The 14,693-nt window shown below is 43.2% G+C and overlaps 1 protein-coding gene across 2 annotated transcripts in view; it reads left to right on the top strand.

Annotated features, from left to right (window-relative positions):
- Positions 1-14,693, top strand: part of PRKCA (protein kinase C alpha) — a 1,411,833-nt gene that overhangs the window by 1,110,156 nt on the left and 286,984 nt on the right. For both annotated transcript variants that reach the window (XM_078654315.1, XM_078654314.1), the window contains exon 8: positions 3,385-3,487. In XM_078654315.1, the coding sequence (XP_078510441.1) occupies positions 3,385-3,487 (103 nt within the window). The remainder of the gene's footprint in view (positions 1-3,384; positions 3,488-14,693) is intronic.

Here is a 14,693-nt window from a genome sequence, read left to right on the forward strand (position 1 = left end):
CACCATTCTAGACAATAGCAGGAATACACAGAAGCGGAAGCACTCCTTTAGCAAAGCAGATCTATGTGATGGAGTTTTTTCCTTCTGTGTAGGCGTTCGTTGGTTCCTCCTAGCAGCACTAGTTCACATCCACTCTCAGAAACAAGCTACTACCAGCCCCTCGTTGACTGTACCTTTCAGTGGCAGGGTGGGGGGTGGTGGAAGTCGACATACGACGGGATAATAACAATTAAATAAATAAAACCACTTGCCTTGCGTCTGCCGCATCGCCAACTCAACGATGCAACTAGCACAAGGTAAGTGGTTTTATTTATTTACTTTTCACTATTCCGACGTATGTCGACTTCCACCACCCCCACCCTACCCCACCCGCGCCACCTCACAGCCCCACCACGCTTACATGTGCGAGCCATGACTGGTAGCTTTGTAAAGCAGTTGAGTTTTTTTAGATTACAGGACAGAAATACTTCAAATTTCCCCAAGCTGGTTTCAAGCCAACGTGGTGGATGTTCATCTGCGTGCTGAGTTTGCTGAGTTTAAAAATGTTTGTGGGTCAAGTAAAAAAACTGCCAGTGTTAAATGCTATAACAAAAACTGGAGTGCAGTGCACTCCTTCTGAAAAAATAGGTCATTTATTACAAATAGTGTTTACTTGCCTTACTTATGTAAGTGGCACATTAATTGGGTGACAAAAATGACCATGTATTCACCATCTGATTTTTCAGACAAATTGTTGCATTTGGTGGGGAGGTTTTCTAGTTTACTTATTCCCACCTGTTGAGGTCAAGTGCAAGTGCATAGGAAAGTCCATGCAAGATGGTGGGTCACATGAAGGAATTTCGGCTATTCATACAGCTCTATATGAATCCTCATTTTTACGTAGTCTAGTGTACAACAAGGCTCAGGCTAAAGCATCTCTTGGTTGAAGCGTTCTGCTTTGTGAGTGTTGCTGCAGTGTCGGTGGACGTTCGCCACCTCTTTTTCATGCTGACTTTGGTAACAGATATGCAAGTTGGTCTTGATTAATTTAGATGGAAATTGCATTTTCCGCTCCAACTCAAAGCGGCAAGGGATGCTTTGTGGAGGTGTCTCAAGGCATGAATTTTTCTTTTTATCCACACTTAGTTATTTGAGCATCATGACATTACACCAGTAGCTTGATGAACCCAGTGAAGCGGCTTGAACCCTGCTTATTTAAATATATGTATAATTCATATATCTAGATACAGAACATGTACTAATGTACAAATTATTGAAACTGTCATAACTGCACAGTATTGTTTTTCAGGAGAGCCTTTGCTGAGGTTTCTGATTCTTCATCCCTGTGTGGATTCGTAGCCACAACACGCTCTGGCTTTCACAGTAATGATGTTGGTTAATACAAGTGTTCAGAAATATCGAGAGGCACAGATTATTTTAAAGAATACTATGAGTTTTATTGAAATGTATATCATTTTGAATTATATACATGTTATGGTACAGTGCACACGGAATCACCTCTAAGCTGCCATGGTTTTTAGCAGATGGGGGAAACCGAGGAACTGTGACATTCAACCACTACACAATTGAACTCATTTGGAAACTCCCTCTTCCCAAAAATTAAGTGTTTTACTCATCCTGAGTGGTTGGTTGTTTCCACCAAAAGTGCCACTCTGTGAGGATATAAACTGCCCCTGTGTGCTAAGTAAAGTGTTACACTGCACTTCCAGCAAACGCTCTGCAAACATCCATAGGCGAACTTTAATCAACTTTAAAACTGTCAGAAGCCATGATTATGGAAATGTCAGAATATAAATGTTACTGCTTGCAAGGCTTACTTAGGGCTGGAACAAAGGCTCCAGCCATTTGGTGCTCTGCAGCAACTTGAGGGCTAAGTGAACATTCTGCCTCAAATGCCAGCTCAGTGTAGCAGCCCTCCCTTTCTCTAGTGCCATAAATGTTACCTTTGTGTGCCAAGGCCTGAGCTTTCATACGGCCTGTGGAATGATGGTGTTAAACCAGACCTAATAAAGTGTGCTCCTTTATCATACCTCACCAAATATATACCTGTTGCTGTGGTTTTACGGATTAGCTGGGAAGGGTTGGGAGGAACACAGAGTGCTGGATGCAGGGGCTTGAGAAAGAAGCGCGTATGGGGAGAGAGCAATAAATAAACAGGCGCTCCAATGGAGTGCTCAAAGAAAAACAAACATGCAGTTCCCTGATGTGAACCATGGAAGGAAACAAGACATCCAATTCATAAACATAAGAGAAAGGGAAGCCATCAAATAAGAAACAATCAAATAAGTTTGACAAGAAAGCCAACTAACTATAAGAATTGAGCTGCAGCAAAGCCCACTTTAAGTCATGGTATTGTACAAAATAGGTCTTTGATAACAAACCACTAAAAGCGGTCTAAAAAGGAATTTAATGTATTTATTGGGCTTTTAACACTCTGGTTCCTGAAATTCCCAAAGCAACAGGCAGTACTTTTAGCAAGTATTACCCAGTTGTTCTTGGGTTAACTAAGCACTGGAGAACCGACCTGACAGCTCCTTGAACCCCTTATCCTGAGCTACTTAAAAGCTTGATTTCTATTAGGAGACTCCTACTCTGATGTCCCGAGAGAGGGTGCTTCTTCTTCCCCATTCATGCACACATTTCTGGTCTGCTGAAATTCCCTTTCACGTACTGACCTTTTCCATAGATTGTAGAAAGAGTTCCCCGTGCACCCACTCTGTGACAGCAAACAGGATCACCTACATCTTGGTGACCCCAGTAAAGAGGCTTGAAGACAACTACCTGTTCTAATGTAATGCATGGTAAGACACGTCCCCTCGTATGTGCAGAGTCAGATTTGACCTGTGCCCTGCTGTCGCTTACTCTCCCGTGCCCGTGCTCACCTGTAGCCTTTGTTGCAGAACCTTACGGACTCCTCACACTTACAATCACTTCAATACCTGCCCATCTCAGACTCATAGCTGTATATGCAGTATGCACAAATCGATTACAGTTCATAAAGTTAAAGTCATTGTGCTATACCATGTTGGTGCTTTCTGTGAGATTGATTGCAATCTTGTTATTATGCATCAGGAATGTTGGGTTGCAAATTGCAAAGAAATCTGTCCAGAAACCACCCAGACTTAAATAGTGTGAGCCACGGGTGAGGACCGGTAGATCAGCTTTGTGAGGTCCCTGTGTAGGGTGCAGTGTGAACAGCATTGCACTGCCTAAAGGCTTCAGATAAAGGGGGTGTAGTGTGTAGTCCCTGCTGGAAGCATGTATCCTGCAGATCACTGCTGTGACGCTGATGCAGCAGGTTGATTGTCAGTAGAATGAAGCCTTTGAGAAGTTGCTGGAATGGACCATGACTGAAGCCTGAACAAGCACTGGTTCTTCCCACAGGTATAAGCTGCTCAACCAGGAGGAGGGCGAGTACTACAACGTGCCCATCCCCGATGACGACGACGACGGCGGCAGCAACGTGGAACTCAGGCAGAAGTTTGAGGTGAGTTGAGAAGGAGACATCGCTAATGCTTTCTCTATTTCCTAGTAGTGCATACAAAAGCTGCGTGTTTTAGAATTAAATTATGTTGATTTTGAGAGTATGAAATAATTTTTGGAAACGGTCTTCTAACTCCCCCTTCTTAAAGCAATCAACACCCCCACCTTCATCGTCTCTTTTAAAGTGGACTATTTCTTAGCCCTGACTTGTATGCAGTCTTTATTTACAGCATTTTTCATAAATATTTAGTGGCCCGACTTTGATTGCGGTCGTTATTAACTGTAATTTTCATACTGTACGCTTCTGGTTGCTCTGAATGTGTGTTCAGAGACTGTGATCTATTTCCATGAATCCAATGAAGCTGTTGGTTAGGATTCCACTATGCATCTGAAGAGTGTTTTACGTCTTGCACTTTCAGTATTTCTACTTCGCTCCGACCACAGTTCTTGCAGTGCTGTCACCATCTGACATTTTTTCAAATATTGTCAAAATTTCCTTCGATGTTGCTCAAATTCTGCACTGTGCCTATAGCTTCCTTTTTTTAAATGCTTTTGTGAAAGTTGTCCTGAAATATTCAATATTTTCTCTTTTTGGGGGGAATGGTTGCCCCAAGTTCCTGCAGTCGTGTAGGGCACATGCACAATAATTGCAGTACTGCCGTTTAGTGCCACGGACAATTTTCAACTGTTTAAGTCTTTGTCAATGCAAACCAGAGGGGCTGCACTCTCATTGAAGGGTAAGGGATGGCAGTATAATTTGAGGCCATGGGCAGTTCGAGCTAGGGCATGGATCTAAAGTCCAGATGAGCCTTTAAAATGTTGGGAAAATATGCCAAAACATAGAAAAGTAGGTTTGAAAAAAGAACCTTCTTCAGAGCTAACGGTTGTGTGCTTTTGAAAGATACTGACACCTCCTGGAAATATCCTCCAAAACACCCCAAAGTATCGATAAGAGACCTAAAAATAGACACGGAACATGGCGTGATCTGTATCAGATCCGTCAAGTCAGTATCACAGGAGAAAACTGGAGTAAGGCAATAGTTGACTCATCAAAATGGAACATAAATTCAGAAACCGGAGGTAAGTCTCGGGCCCGTATCCCAAAAAGTGAGCACGGAGTTAATACAGTCTCTGCCAGGGCCGTTTCTAGGTGTTTTGCCACCCTAGGCAAAAATTGAAAATGCCGCCCCCTCCCTTTTACTACCATCACTCTCTCATCCAGTGTTAGGGAATAGAGGCCTGCTTTGGTGCCTCTATATCTCGTTTGGACTGTCAAATCCATATTAAAGTAAGTCATCTATATCAATTGTTGCAGCTATGTACGTGTTATTGCCATTTTCTGGGGGCATGAACTCAGTTATGCTATCATGGGTTTGAGTTGGGAGAACAGTAGGGCTACTGGCCTCTACCACCTCCAATCACACCCCACACAGGCAGATACACAGACCCACGCAGGATCAAACCAACCCATAGAATGCTGCTTTATGGGGCCAGAAGGACTGGGCTGACCATAGAGGGATTCTAATAGAACCCTGCACACCCAGGACGCGGCCTATTGACAGAGTTGCGTTCCTATGAGCTCGTCTCAGGTTGAGTTTTGGGAGAGGGATGCCCTATATATTCATTTCACAGTGGCCCCTTGGTTTGCTGTGTCCAATGGAAATACATTTTCTGACCCATGGGACATGTGTAAGCAGGTGGATGTGTGGGTGGCATTGCCAATGTGTTTTTATCTCTTGTAAGCTGTACCCTAGGCTTGACTTTTGTTTTGCTTTGTTCCATGCAAAATCTAATAAAAAGTTGTTATAGTAAAAATGGAGGGTTCTGAAAACAAGCATCAGGCGAGTGTCTGAACCCCCAATGCCATTACTAAGCTTCTCAGATATCCACAGCACGTCAGACCCACGCTATTCTTAAAGCTGTGGGCCACAGACACCAGAAGCAGGCGGAACCAGAGACTGCCACTGAGGGCTTCGAGCACAGGAATTAGGCTCCATGAAGTTAAAGAATAAGTTCATCTGAGCTCCCACTGCCATTAATTCTTAGGGTTTCAGACACCCATAGCATGCCATGACCACACTATTCTTAAAGCTGAGTGCCTCAGAAACTGGAAGTAGGACAGAACCCCCCCCCACCCGCCCCCCGTGATTTAATCTGAAGATCCCTGACATGCAGGAGTCCAAATTCACTGCCATTAAAATGTAATATTACATGGGGAGATCATCCCTAGCACTCTGCCCCTCGTCTCTGTGTCCCCTTCCTTTCCCCAGTCAGGTCTGCATCCCCCCTCCCTCCACCACCCTTCTCTCTCCCTGTCTCTCAGCGAGCTGCTCCTCTCTCCAATTCATCTGCGTCCTCCACCGCCCTCCCCTCAATTCAATATAATATTACCATTTCCCCGCCCCCTCCTCCTTTTCTGTTCAGCTCTGCCCCTCGCACCTTCCTCTCCCCTGTCCATCAATTCTCGCCGCCTTCGCCCTCCTCCCAGTTCACCCTTGTTACTATCCCCATTCTCCCTCGTCTGTCTCCCCATCTCATATCGCTTTCGTTCCAAAGATTACACGTTCTCCATGTCAAGTGTGAGGGGCACGTGCGGGAGCAAACTACAAGTCCCAGGATGCAAAGCCAGGATCCCCTGGAAGACGACGGACCGCACACCCCGCCACCTGCTCTGTACAGTTCTACACGGGCCTCTTTGTATGGCTCTTGGTTCTGTAATGTACAGGGCCAAGCTCGAGACAGGACGACACCCTATATGAGGCACACAAACTGGAGATCTGTGACTTTAGAGCTGTTCAGTGTGCAGAGGAGATGCAACTATCAGGAGCTGTCTGTCGATGAGATGCGCCAGACTGTCTAGGCTCGAGCTCTGTATGGAATACTTCTAAGACTGTTTCTAAAGCTGTATGCAGATGAGATGTAGGATTCATTAGAGCTGTACATGCAACGTTCCGTGACTGCCTCTAGCAATGCATACAGATGTGGCGTGACTGTCATGAACTGACTCTAGATGAGATGCCAGACTGTCTAGAGCTCTGTGTGGAGTAAGACTGTTTCTAGAGCTGTATGCGGATGAGATGGTAGATTGTTTAGAGCTGTCGATGCAATATTGCGCGACTGCCTTTAGAGATGTATACAGAAAAAAAGTAAGATTGACTAGAGCGCTTAGTAAAATATTTGTGAGTGTTTCTGGAGCTGCATACAGATTAGATGCAATAATCTCTCTAGCGCTGTCTATGCAGAGATGTCACTGTCTAGAGCTCTACATGGAATAATTGTTGGACTGTTTCAAATACTGTTTACAGATGGTGTGAAAGCATAACAATTATGAAAAAAACGAAATGCGCTAAATGCGTTTTGCCGATGGTAGCCGCCACATTTCACTCTAACAGTGTCTCCGGTAAGCTGGATTCTAACGAGTACAGCACAAATAAAAGGGTATATTTATTTAACAAAAGTTCAGGCATGCATGTTTTTTGCCGCCCTCCCCCTTTTGCCGCCCTAGGCTAGCGCCTAGTCTTGCCTAATGGCAGAAACGGCCCTGGTCTCTGCCACAGTTTTGGACTGACTGGTTAGGTAAATGAAGACATGAAGCAGCTCTGTTTCAACTCTTTAGACACTCCAGGCAGTGGCAAAACACAAGGCAGTAAACGGCACGTGAAAGCAAGTACACAAGGACACAGACCATATTACTATCAAACAATACAGTACAAAACACCTCAGCACAAAAAACAGAACCATCACAACAAAATGGCAGCACACAAGCGCACAGTTGTTCTTGTTACTCACTACCACCTTCAAAATCCTGTTTTCATAATACAATGGACAATACCAAGTGTGGTGTCCAGGCCAGGCTGGACACGCACTGCGCGGAGGCTAGGCCTCAGGCGTGGCAACGCAGCAAATAAGGCACCACCACCCTTAGATATGAATACTGGCCCAAGACTCGATCGGTCTTCCGCCCCTTTATTTAAGCCCTCTGGCGACCCCGCCCTCGGGGTGCGTGCGCGCGTGCCAGTCAACCGTGAACGGGCCGGGTGGCGCCCTCACTACACCAAGGACAATACCAAGAACGTGAAATAGTTCCAGTCAAAAATGTTCCTTGATCCGGCCCTAGAGCTACAAAGTCTGAGTATTTCCAAAATTGCACGACAATCAAGAGGTGCGCGAGTGAGTGCAGGGGCCTCCAGAATTACTTTGCTGGGTTATTAAACAGTCACCGTTTTATATAAAGCTTGAAAGTCTCTGACGATAGTGGCTAAATGTGAAGATAACTGTGCTGCAGCGACCCCACGTGGCTTATTGTTGTACGGCTTGTGTTTTCATTTATTTTGACTAGCTGCTGTCTTGTTTTCGTCTGTCAGATTCCTTCTGACAGTGGTGAGTTTTTGGATACCGAGGCAGTAGCCTCATTACTCCACAATCATTTTGAATTTTTTAGTCGCTGTTTAGGTTGTCTTATTGATGTGTGACGCTTTGTCACAGTTGAGGTTGCATCACATGGTCATCTCAGTGATGGGCCGCGGGTAGCGGTCGATTGAGTATGCAGAATTGTCAGCATGTTTCCTCAGAGAGTCTTGTCTTTGTCCTTCAAGTTCCTTCTGATAGTGTTGTGTTTTGGGTGCCTTCCGCGGCTATTATGCCATCCGGCAGCGGTGAGTTTTGGTTGCTTGCCGAGGCTGTTATGCCATCTGGCAGCGGTGGGTTTTGTGTACCTGCCGGCGTTTGCCTTCAAGCAGTGCTGAGTTTTTGGATGCTGCGTGTCTGTTTCAGTTTCGCAAGGTTAGCGCTTCAATGGGACGCGGGTAGCGGTCAAATGGATTCGTAGAGATGTCTGCGAGTTTCCTGATCAGTGGGTTTTCCTTTTGATCTAATCCTGTGTAGAATTTCCTGTTGAGTTTGTTATTTTGACTATGAAACGTTTGACCCTTTTATATGAGAGCCTGCTGTAGATTTTGATTCAACCGGAACATACCAGTTTCGAGTTTTTGACTTATAGGTTTTAAATATTGCATTCATTCATGGTGCTTTTGTAAGCAGGTTAAAATATGATGATATGCAGTGGTTAATTAAGAAGTATGCAAAAACATATTAAGAGGAAAGGTGCGTTGGATTACGCACTTAGACTAACAATGCACAGAGTATCTAGGAGTGGAAGCTATCAGTACATCGCCGTAGGGATATTTATATCCTCCATAGGAACAAGATGCTAAGGTATCTCCACAATGCATATGCTTGCCTGTGTGCTGCAGTAACAAAGGTCACAATCAAAAACAAGAAATATAGAAAAACTAGAAAAGGAGATAGACAATTTTAGGGAGACTAGGAAAAGAGTTAATTAAGCAAGTGGTTGCGTATGAAAGAAAGAGTGCAAACACTTCAACTCTAAATGCTATCCAAAATCTCAGCCTTACATGGATATCTTTGTACAAAGATGTGAATTTTAAGCTAATCCCATGGCTTTAAGTGGGCCGGGTCTCACAGTTTTTTAAAGGGGCCCTCGAAACGGGCCTCTATCAGGCTCTGGTTTGTGCCCGGCCACAGGAGGTCAGTTTTTTCCGGACTGCAGTGACAGCAAACACGTCAATGTACGCGTGCTCACACTGCTCACTTCTCACTAGTGGAGAAGTTACGGTATGACGTTTTGCCATGTGAGTGTTGTAGGGGAAGGGAACTCCTTTAAAGAGAGTCATTTTCTTTCTGGATTTCCCTTCTCTTTTTGAAACATGAGCAGCAACATTGTTGTGGTGTCACCAGGGCTTTAAGTGAAAGCTTTTTCAATATTATATGCAAGCCATAGTTGCTGCTTTTTTATCTTGTGCAACTAACAGCCATTGACAAAGCCAATAGTCCTGACTTGTTGTAGGTATGATGTTACTTGTTATATCATATATCTGGATGTAATGACCGAAACAGCAAAATACAAGTCGGGCAGCAAAATATGCTAAGCACAGATTTTTAACGTACATGTTTTTAAGCCACACCCTTAATTACATTGCCCCCCCCTTTGAGAGACATCCCCCCCGTTTTTTCATCTCACTTAAAGCCCTGCCTAATCCCATTGTCGAGTGCTACAGCCCCATGTACACTAGTCTGGGGGTGACATCAAATGAGCCCAGTCTTACAGTGCACGGGGATGAGCTGAATCAGATTTAGGCATTAAATACAGGTAAGACTATTTATAGAGATGTATTTATGTAAGGGAGAAATGTTGGCAGTCTATATTTTAGAGTTGATGTTTATTCAAAATATATTTTTGCAAACCCTATTTTTAATTGCCACCAGCATTCTTTGAGGCTCTCATCTGAACACTTGTGGGGATGGAAAGAGGGTCCTTCAAGCGAAGAGTGATGTAGCAGTAAACATTCATGTGGATTTGCCACTCCTCTGTAGTCGTGTGGTCAAGTGCACTAATAGCTGTTTCTGAACAAGGAATGCGTTGCCAGAGTGCCTTCCTAGCTGTACAACTTGACCGAGTGAAGAGCATCTCCAGCAAATTGAATTCAGTCTTTTGGCCTCTTGAACATATAATAATTCTGTTCTTATCCTCTCCGCGGGGAAACATATATGATCTCCTCTGTACAAAGGAGGCCGCCATTACCCAACACGGTGCACATTAAAACCACGGAGAGGAGACATACTAGCGGCAATTGGGGTTAATGGACTTGGAAAAAAACTAGTAAGGACACTTGCATAAGCAGGAGTATATTTTAAAATTGCAGATGGTATAGGGGCACTATTATAATGATGGTGGCGTTTCATTCACCTGAGGGTTTAGGCCCCACGTGGCCTCCGTGGCAGCTGGCAGTGTTGGAGCATCCGTGTTCCTCTGTGTCTTTTCTTCCATCCAATGGTGAGGGGTGAACTAATCTCAGTATAAAGAAGACAGGGTCCCCATGCTATGGGTTTGTATTCAATACACAGAAGGCATAGAGATCCACTGCAAGGTGCTGTTGTGTGCCTGCCAGATCCCAGCACTAGTAAAATCTGGTCTCTTGTTTCACTACCGTGGCCAGGTTTGTCAGTCACAGATTAAGTTTAACCACATATATATGGATGACCCTCCTGGAGAACAATGACTGGACAATCTGAGCCCACCTTGATGTAGACAAGAATGTGTGGATATGTCTGACAAGGCAAATTCTGAAATTACAGTATTTAAGTATTGATGCTGGGTGAAATACCAGAAAGTTCATGAAACATTGTGATGTTTCACATCACGATATTTAATGTATTTTCTCAGTTTAAAGTGAGCATCATATCTCATTGATCCAGCGTAAGCGGTATACAGATTTTAAGTTTAACTTTCAATTCACTACTTACTCATTTGTCCCTCTAACTTTAATGATCCCCCTACAGTTAGACTGATCATAGCAGTACTCAACACAGAGGTGAATTGTCCTCCGATGGAACTTTCTCCGCCAATAAGAGGGGTGGGAATTAGGATGACGAAAATCACAAAGTTAGCCACCCAATGAGGGCCATTAATTGGTGTCTAACTCACAAGTTTGAAATAAGATTCAAATACACTACTCTCAGTACCATATTGTGAAGTATCGCAAAGGGGAGACCCACTTTCCAAAATACATTTTGTCTAACTAGAATGATACAAACTAAAAGCACTGCTATGGCAACACAGAATAGAAGAGGCAGAACGTGATATTCTGAAAATATTTGCTTATTCTTCCTGAAAAGCAATGAGATCAGACGTGTAATTTTAGTTCAATTTCAAATAAAGAACATGAGGACTAAGCATGGGCGGATTTTGCGAATTGGCAATCCGCGAAATTGCGTATTTACGGATTCGCAATCCGCAAAATCCGCGAACTCTCGCGAATTTGCGGATTTTTTTTTTTTGTGTTCGCAAGGATTTCTGCCAGTTCGCGAGGATTTTGTACCAGTTCGCAAACGCGAACTTACTTTTCGGGTAGCAACGGTCGCGAACATGTTGTTTCTACATCTGGTTCATCACAGCACCCTCTGTTTCACCACTGCCACCCTCTGTTTCACCACTGCCACCCTCTGGCTCACCCATGCCACCCTCTGGCTCACCCATGCCACCCTCTAGTTCATCACTCTAGATTATGGGTGGAAAAGCACACCTGCCCTGCCTCAACTGACATAAATGAATTAGGGGCTGATTAATGTGTTACTGAATTTGAACTTCCTGGCTGGAACCTGCTTCCTTATCTGTAATTGCTTTCTCTGAGCCTGCTGTGAGGGTCAGAGCAGGGTCATAGAATAGTTGCAAGTAGGCAACGAAACTCTGAAGTGGCCCCTCAGGAAGCACTACAGGGAATGGTTACTAATGATAAGATTGAACTTTTGCACCTGCTGAGTACTTTCAGTTTTGCAAAAATCCAAATATCCAGCAGCATCCACAAAAAGTAATCCTTCCAGGCACTACAGGGAATGGTTACTAATGATAAGATTGAACTTTTGCACCTGCTGAGTGCTTCCAGGTCAAGATCCAAATCAAAGTGACCAGCACATGAAGAAAGCACTGAGAGGAGCCTGCTGGACAGGAACAGGAAGTTGGAGACTGTGGGGCACTTCCTTCCTCCCACCCCCCCCCCAAAATGGAATCCTTGCAAAAAAAAAGTGCAGGCAAATGTCAACCTGAGGAGTTATTCTGATAAAAATCATAATTTTCAAGGTTTATGCTGCCTGCTGGTGGATTTCTTGTGCGAAATTGCAAATTTTGCAATCTCGCAATTGCGAGATTGTCGCTGCCCGCCGCATCTACGTTTTCGCAAGTATTTACTCCCGCGAAATTGTATAGTATTCTAGTTGGCAAGTGCGACCAAGCAAAAAAATCCGCTTCGCACGGATTTACGAATTTTCGGTAAGTTCGCGAGAGTTCGCGGATTGCGAACTTACCGAAAATCCGCAAAATCCGCGAGCGGAATGGATTTTACGCCCATGCTTAATGAGGACACAATATTAAACTCAGGCAATTTAGATAGTTTAGTTATTGTATTAATGTTCCAAACCCGATACAGATAAACAATTTCTTACGCATTTCAGTCAAGAATAATAAAGCATGTAGTGCAAGACTACACATTTAGTCAGAAGTTCATATCCAAAGAGGATGGTTTAAAATACACATCAGATATAAGGTTACAAATTCCTACCACCACCAAAGGCAGGAGGATAGTTCGGTCCATTTAACAACATCTAAAGATTTAAAGGAAAGGGGTAAAAATGAATAATTTAAAAGTCCTCTTACGGTGAGTCCATGAACATGGGCAAAAAAGGGGAAATAAAGCAAAATCAATTAGTTTGGCAAAGAAGGATTCCAGATCAACTGCATTAAAGGCAGTAGCATCGGCAAAAAGGCAGCCCAAGATAGAGAAAATGATGGCTTTGCAATATAAAAAACAAATCAAAAGTGTGATGAGTAGTTTCCCTTAGAAAGCAAAAGTAGCAATGCATTGCAATGCAGAACTTCTCGCGTTGAGAAGAAAAGAGAAATAATGGTGTTGCCCCTCCTTTGGGGTTTCTTCTTATATGTTCCTTATGACATCTTAATGACATGGTGTCACTCCACTAGTCAGTCCATTGTATGATTAGTTTACGCATGTAGTCACGAAGTACAATTTCGTTACTCCTGCATTCTTTCCCAAGCACTTCATGTGAACGACTTGACTTTCTGGGCCTCACAGGTTTGTCAGCTGTTCGAAATATACAATGTGATAGTCTATGGCATCAGGATGAAGTTGAATTTTCCAACCTAGCCATTTTTATGTGAATCTTTGAACTGATGTCCTTTAAGCATTGTAGTGAAACCTATACAGAGCAATAAAGCAAAATGTACAGAAATATCAATTAATTATTATGCTTGCTAAGGGAAATTTGCAGCTCAAAAAAGAACACGTTTTTACCACCTAAAATGCATACATCAGCTTTAAACGAATTAAGCTTAATTCAAATTAAATATAATACTTACAACAGAATAATGATTTCACCAATATATTATTACACAAAATTGATTTACGCTAGCTATGGTTTACTGCCACCATTTTTAACATCCATACATGTAAATTATTATTAAGAGCCGTTATACTACAATTATTTCCTAATTTTTATAATGATTAGGGTTCCTACTGTAACATCTGTAAGTTTAAATTTCCTAACTAATTTTATTGCATCGTTGCACCACAATCTATTTATAATGCATTTGCAATGAAAGGCAATCGAACTGTTAGGCCCCATTATTAGATTCATTCCTTTTCATCAGTACATGAATAGGAAAACATAATTGAATAAGAAATCTTCTAATTAAAATCTATTAATAAGCATTATAACTATTTAGCAATGTATTTTCTCCTTTTCTAACTCTTTCACGCACAATTTTACGGTGCTGTTACTTCACGTGTCAATTGCTGTATCACTTTGTTCATCTTGTGCAATGGGGAAATTCCGTTTTTTTTGTCTAAATCTGTAAATGTGTCATGTAAAGTAATTTTGAAATATTAGCGCTACCAACATCGGCGCAGTCTCCTTACACGTGCTTTAGAGTATTTACCAATCTTCAGGGGATTAGAGCAAATCTGCCTTGAGTGCTTCAAACCCTGCCAGGTGAATCCCTTCATTCAGGAATAAGAGACCCTACTTGGCAGCAAATCACCCAAACCTGAAAGCACACTGAAAATATTTGAAGAGATGGTATAGTTTCTCTCAAACAAGCAGCTTTAGGGGGTGTTCTCCGTCACACCCCAGTGTGTTCTGCTTCTAGCTGTCCGTATGACATTGGAGATGAGCAATCACCTCACACACCGTGGTCATTTTCAGTCATCCTAGTAACCCAGCTTTTCGCTGTTGCTCTGCTGTGAATGCTTCAGGCAGCAACAATCAATACCTTCACTCAAATAGCAGCAGTGCATCCATCAGCAGCAATTCATCAGGCCTCAGCACAAGGGGATCTGTGCACACGCCTTATAAGACCTCAATGTCACTATTCATTACACATAAAACCAACGCAAACAATAAATCAGTGCACATGTAGTCTTGATTGCTGTTTTTCTTCACGTTTTCTTTAATTTCCACGCCCAGCCAACATGTGTTTCGTCAGGGCACTCAGCCCACGACTTCATCAGGGCTCCAATCGGGCTGACTTTGTCTCTGAATGCACTGCAAAAATGTATTGTGCTCTCCGCCGGTTGTAATTCCGTCCCGGCTGCCGGAAAAAGGTATAAAAGACGCTGATG

This window comes from Lissotriton helveticus, chromosome 7 (genome assembly GCF_964261635.1).
Source record: "Lissotriton helveticus chromosome 7, aLisHel1.1, whole genome shotgun sequence".
In the NCBI taxonomy this organism is placed as follows: Eukaryota; Metazoa; Chordata; class Amphibia; order Caudata; family Salamandridae; genus Lissotriton; species Lissotriton helveticus.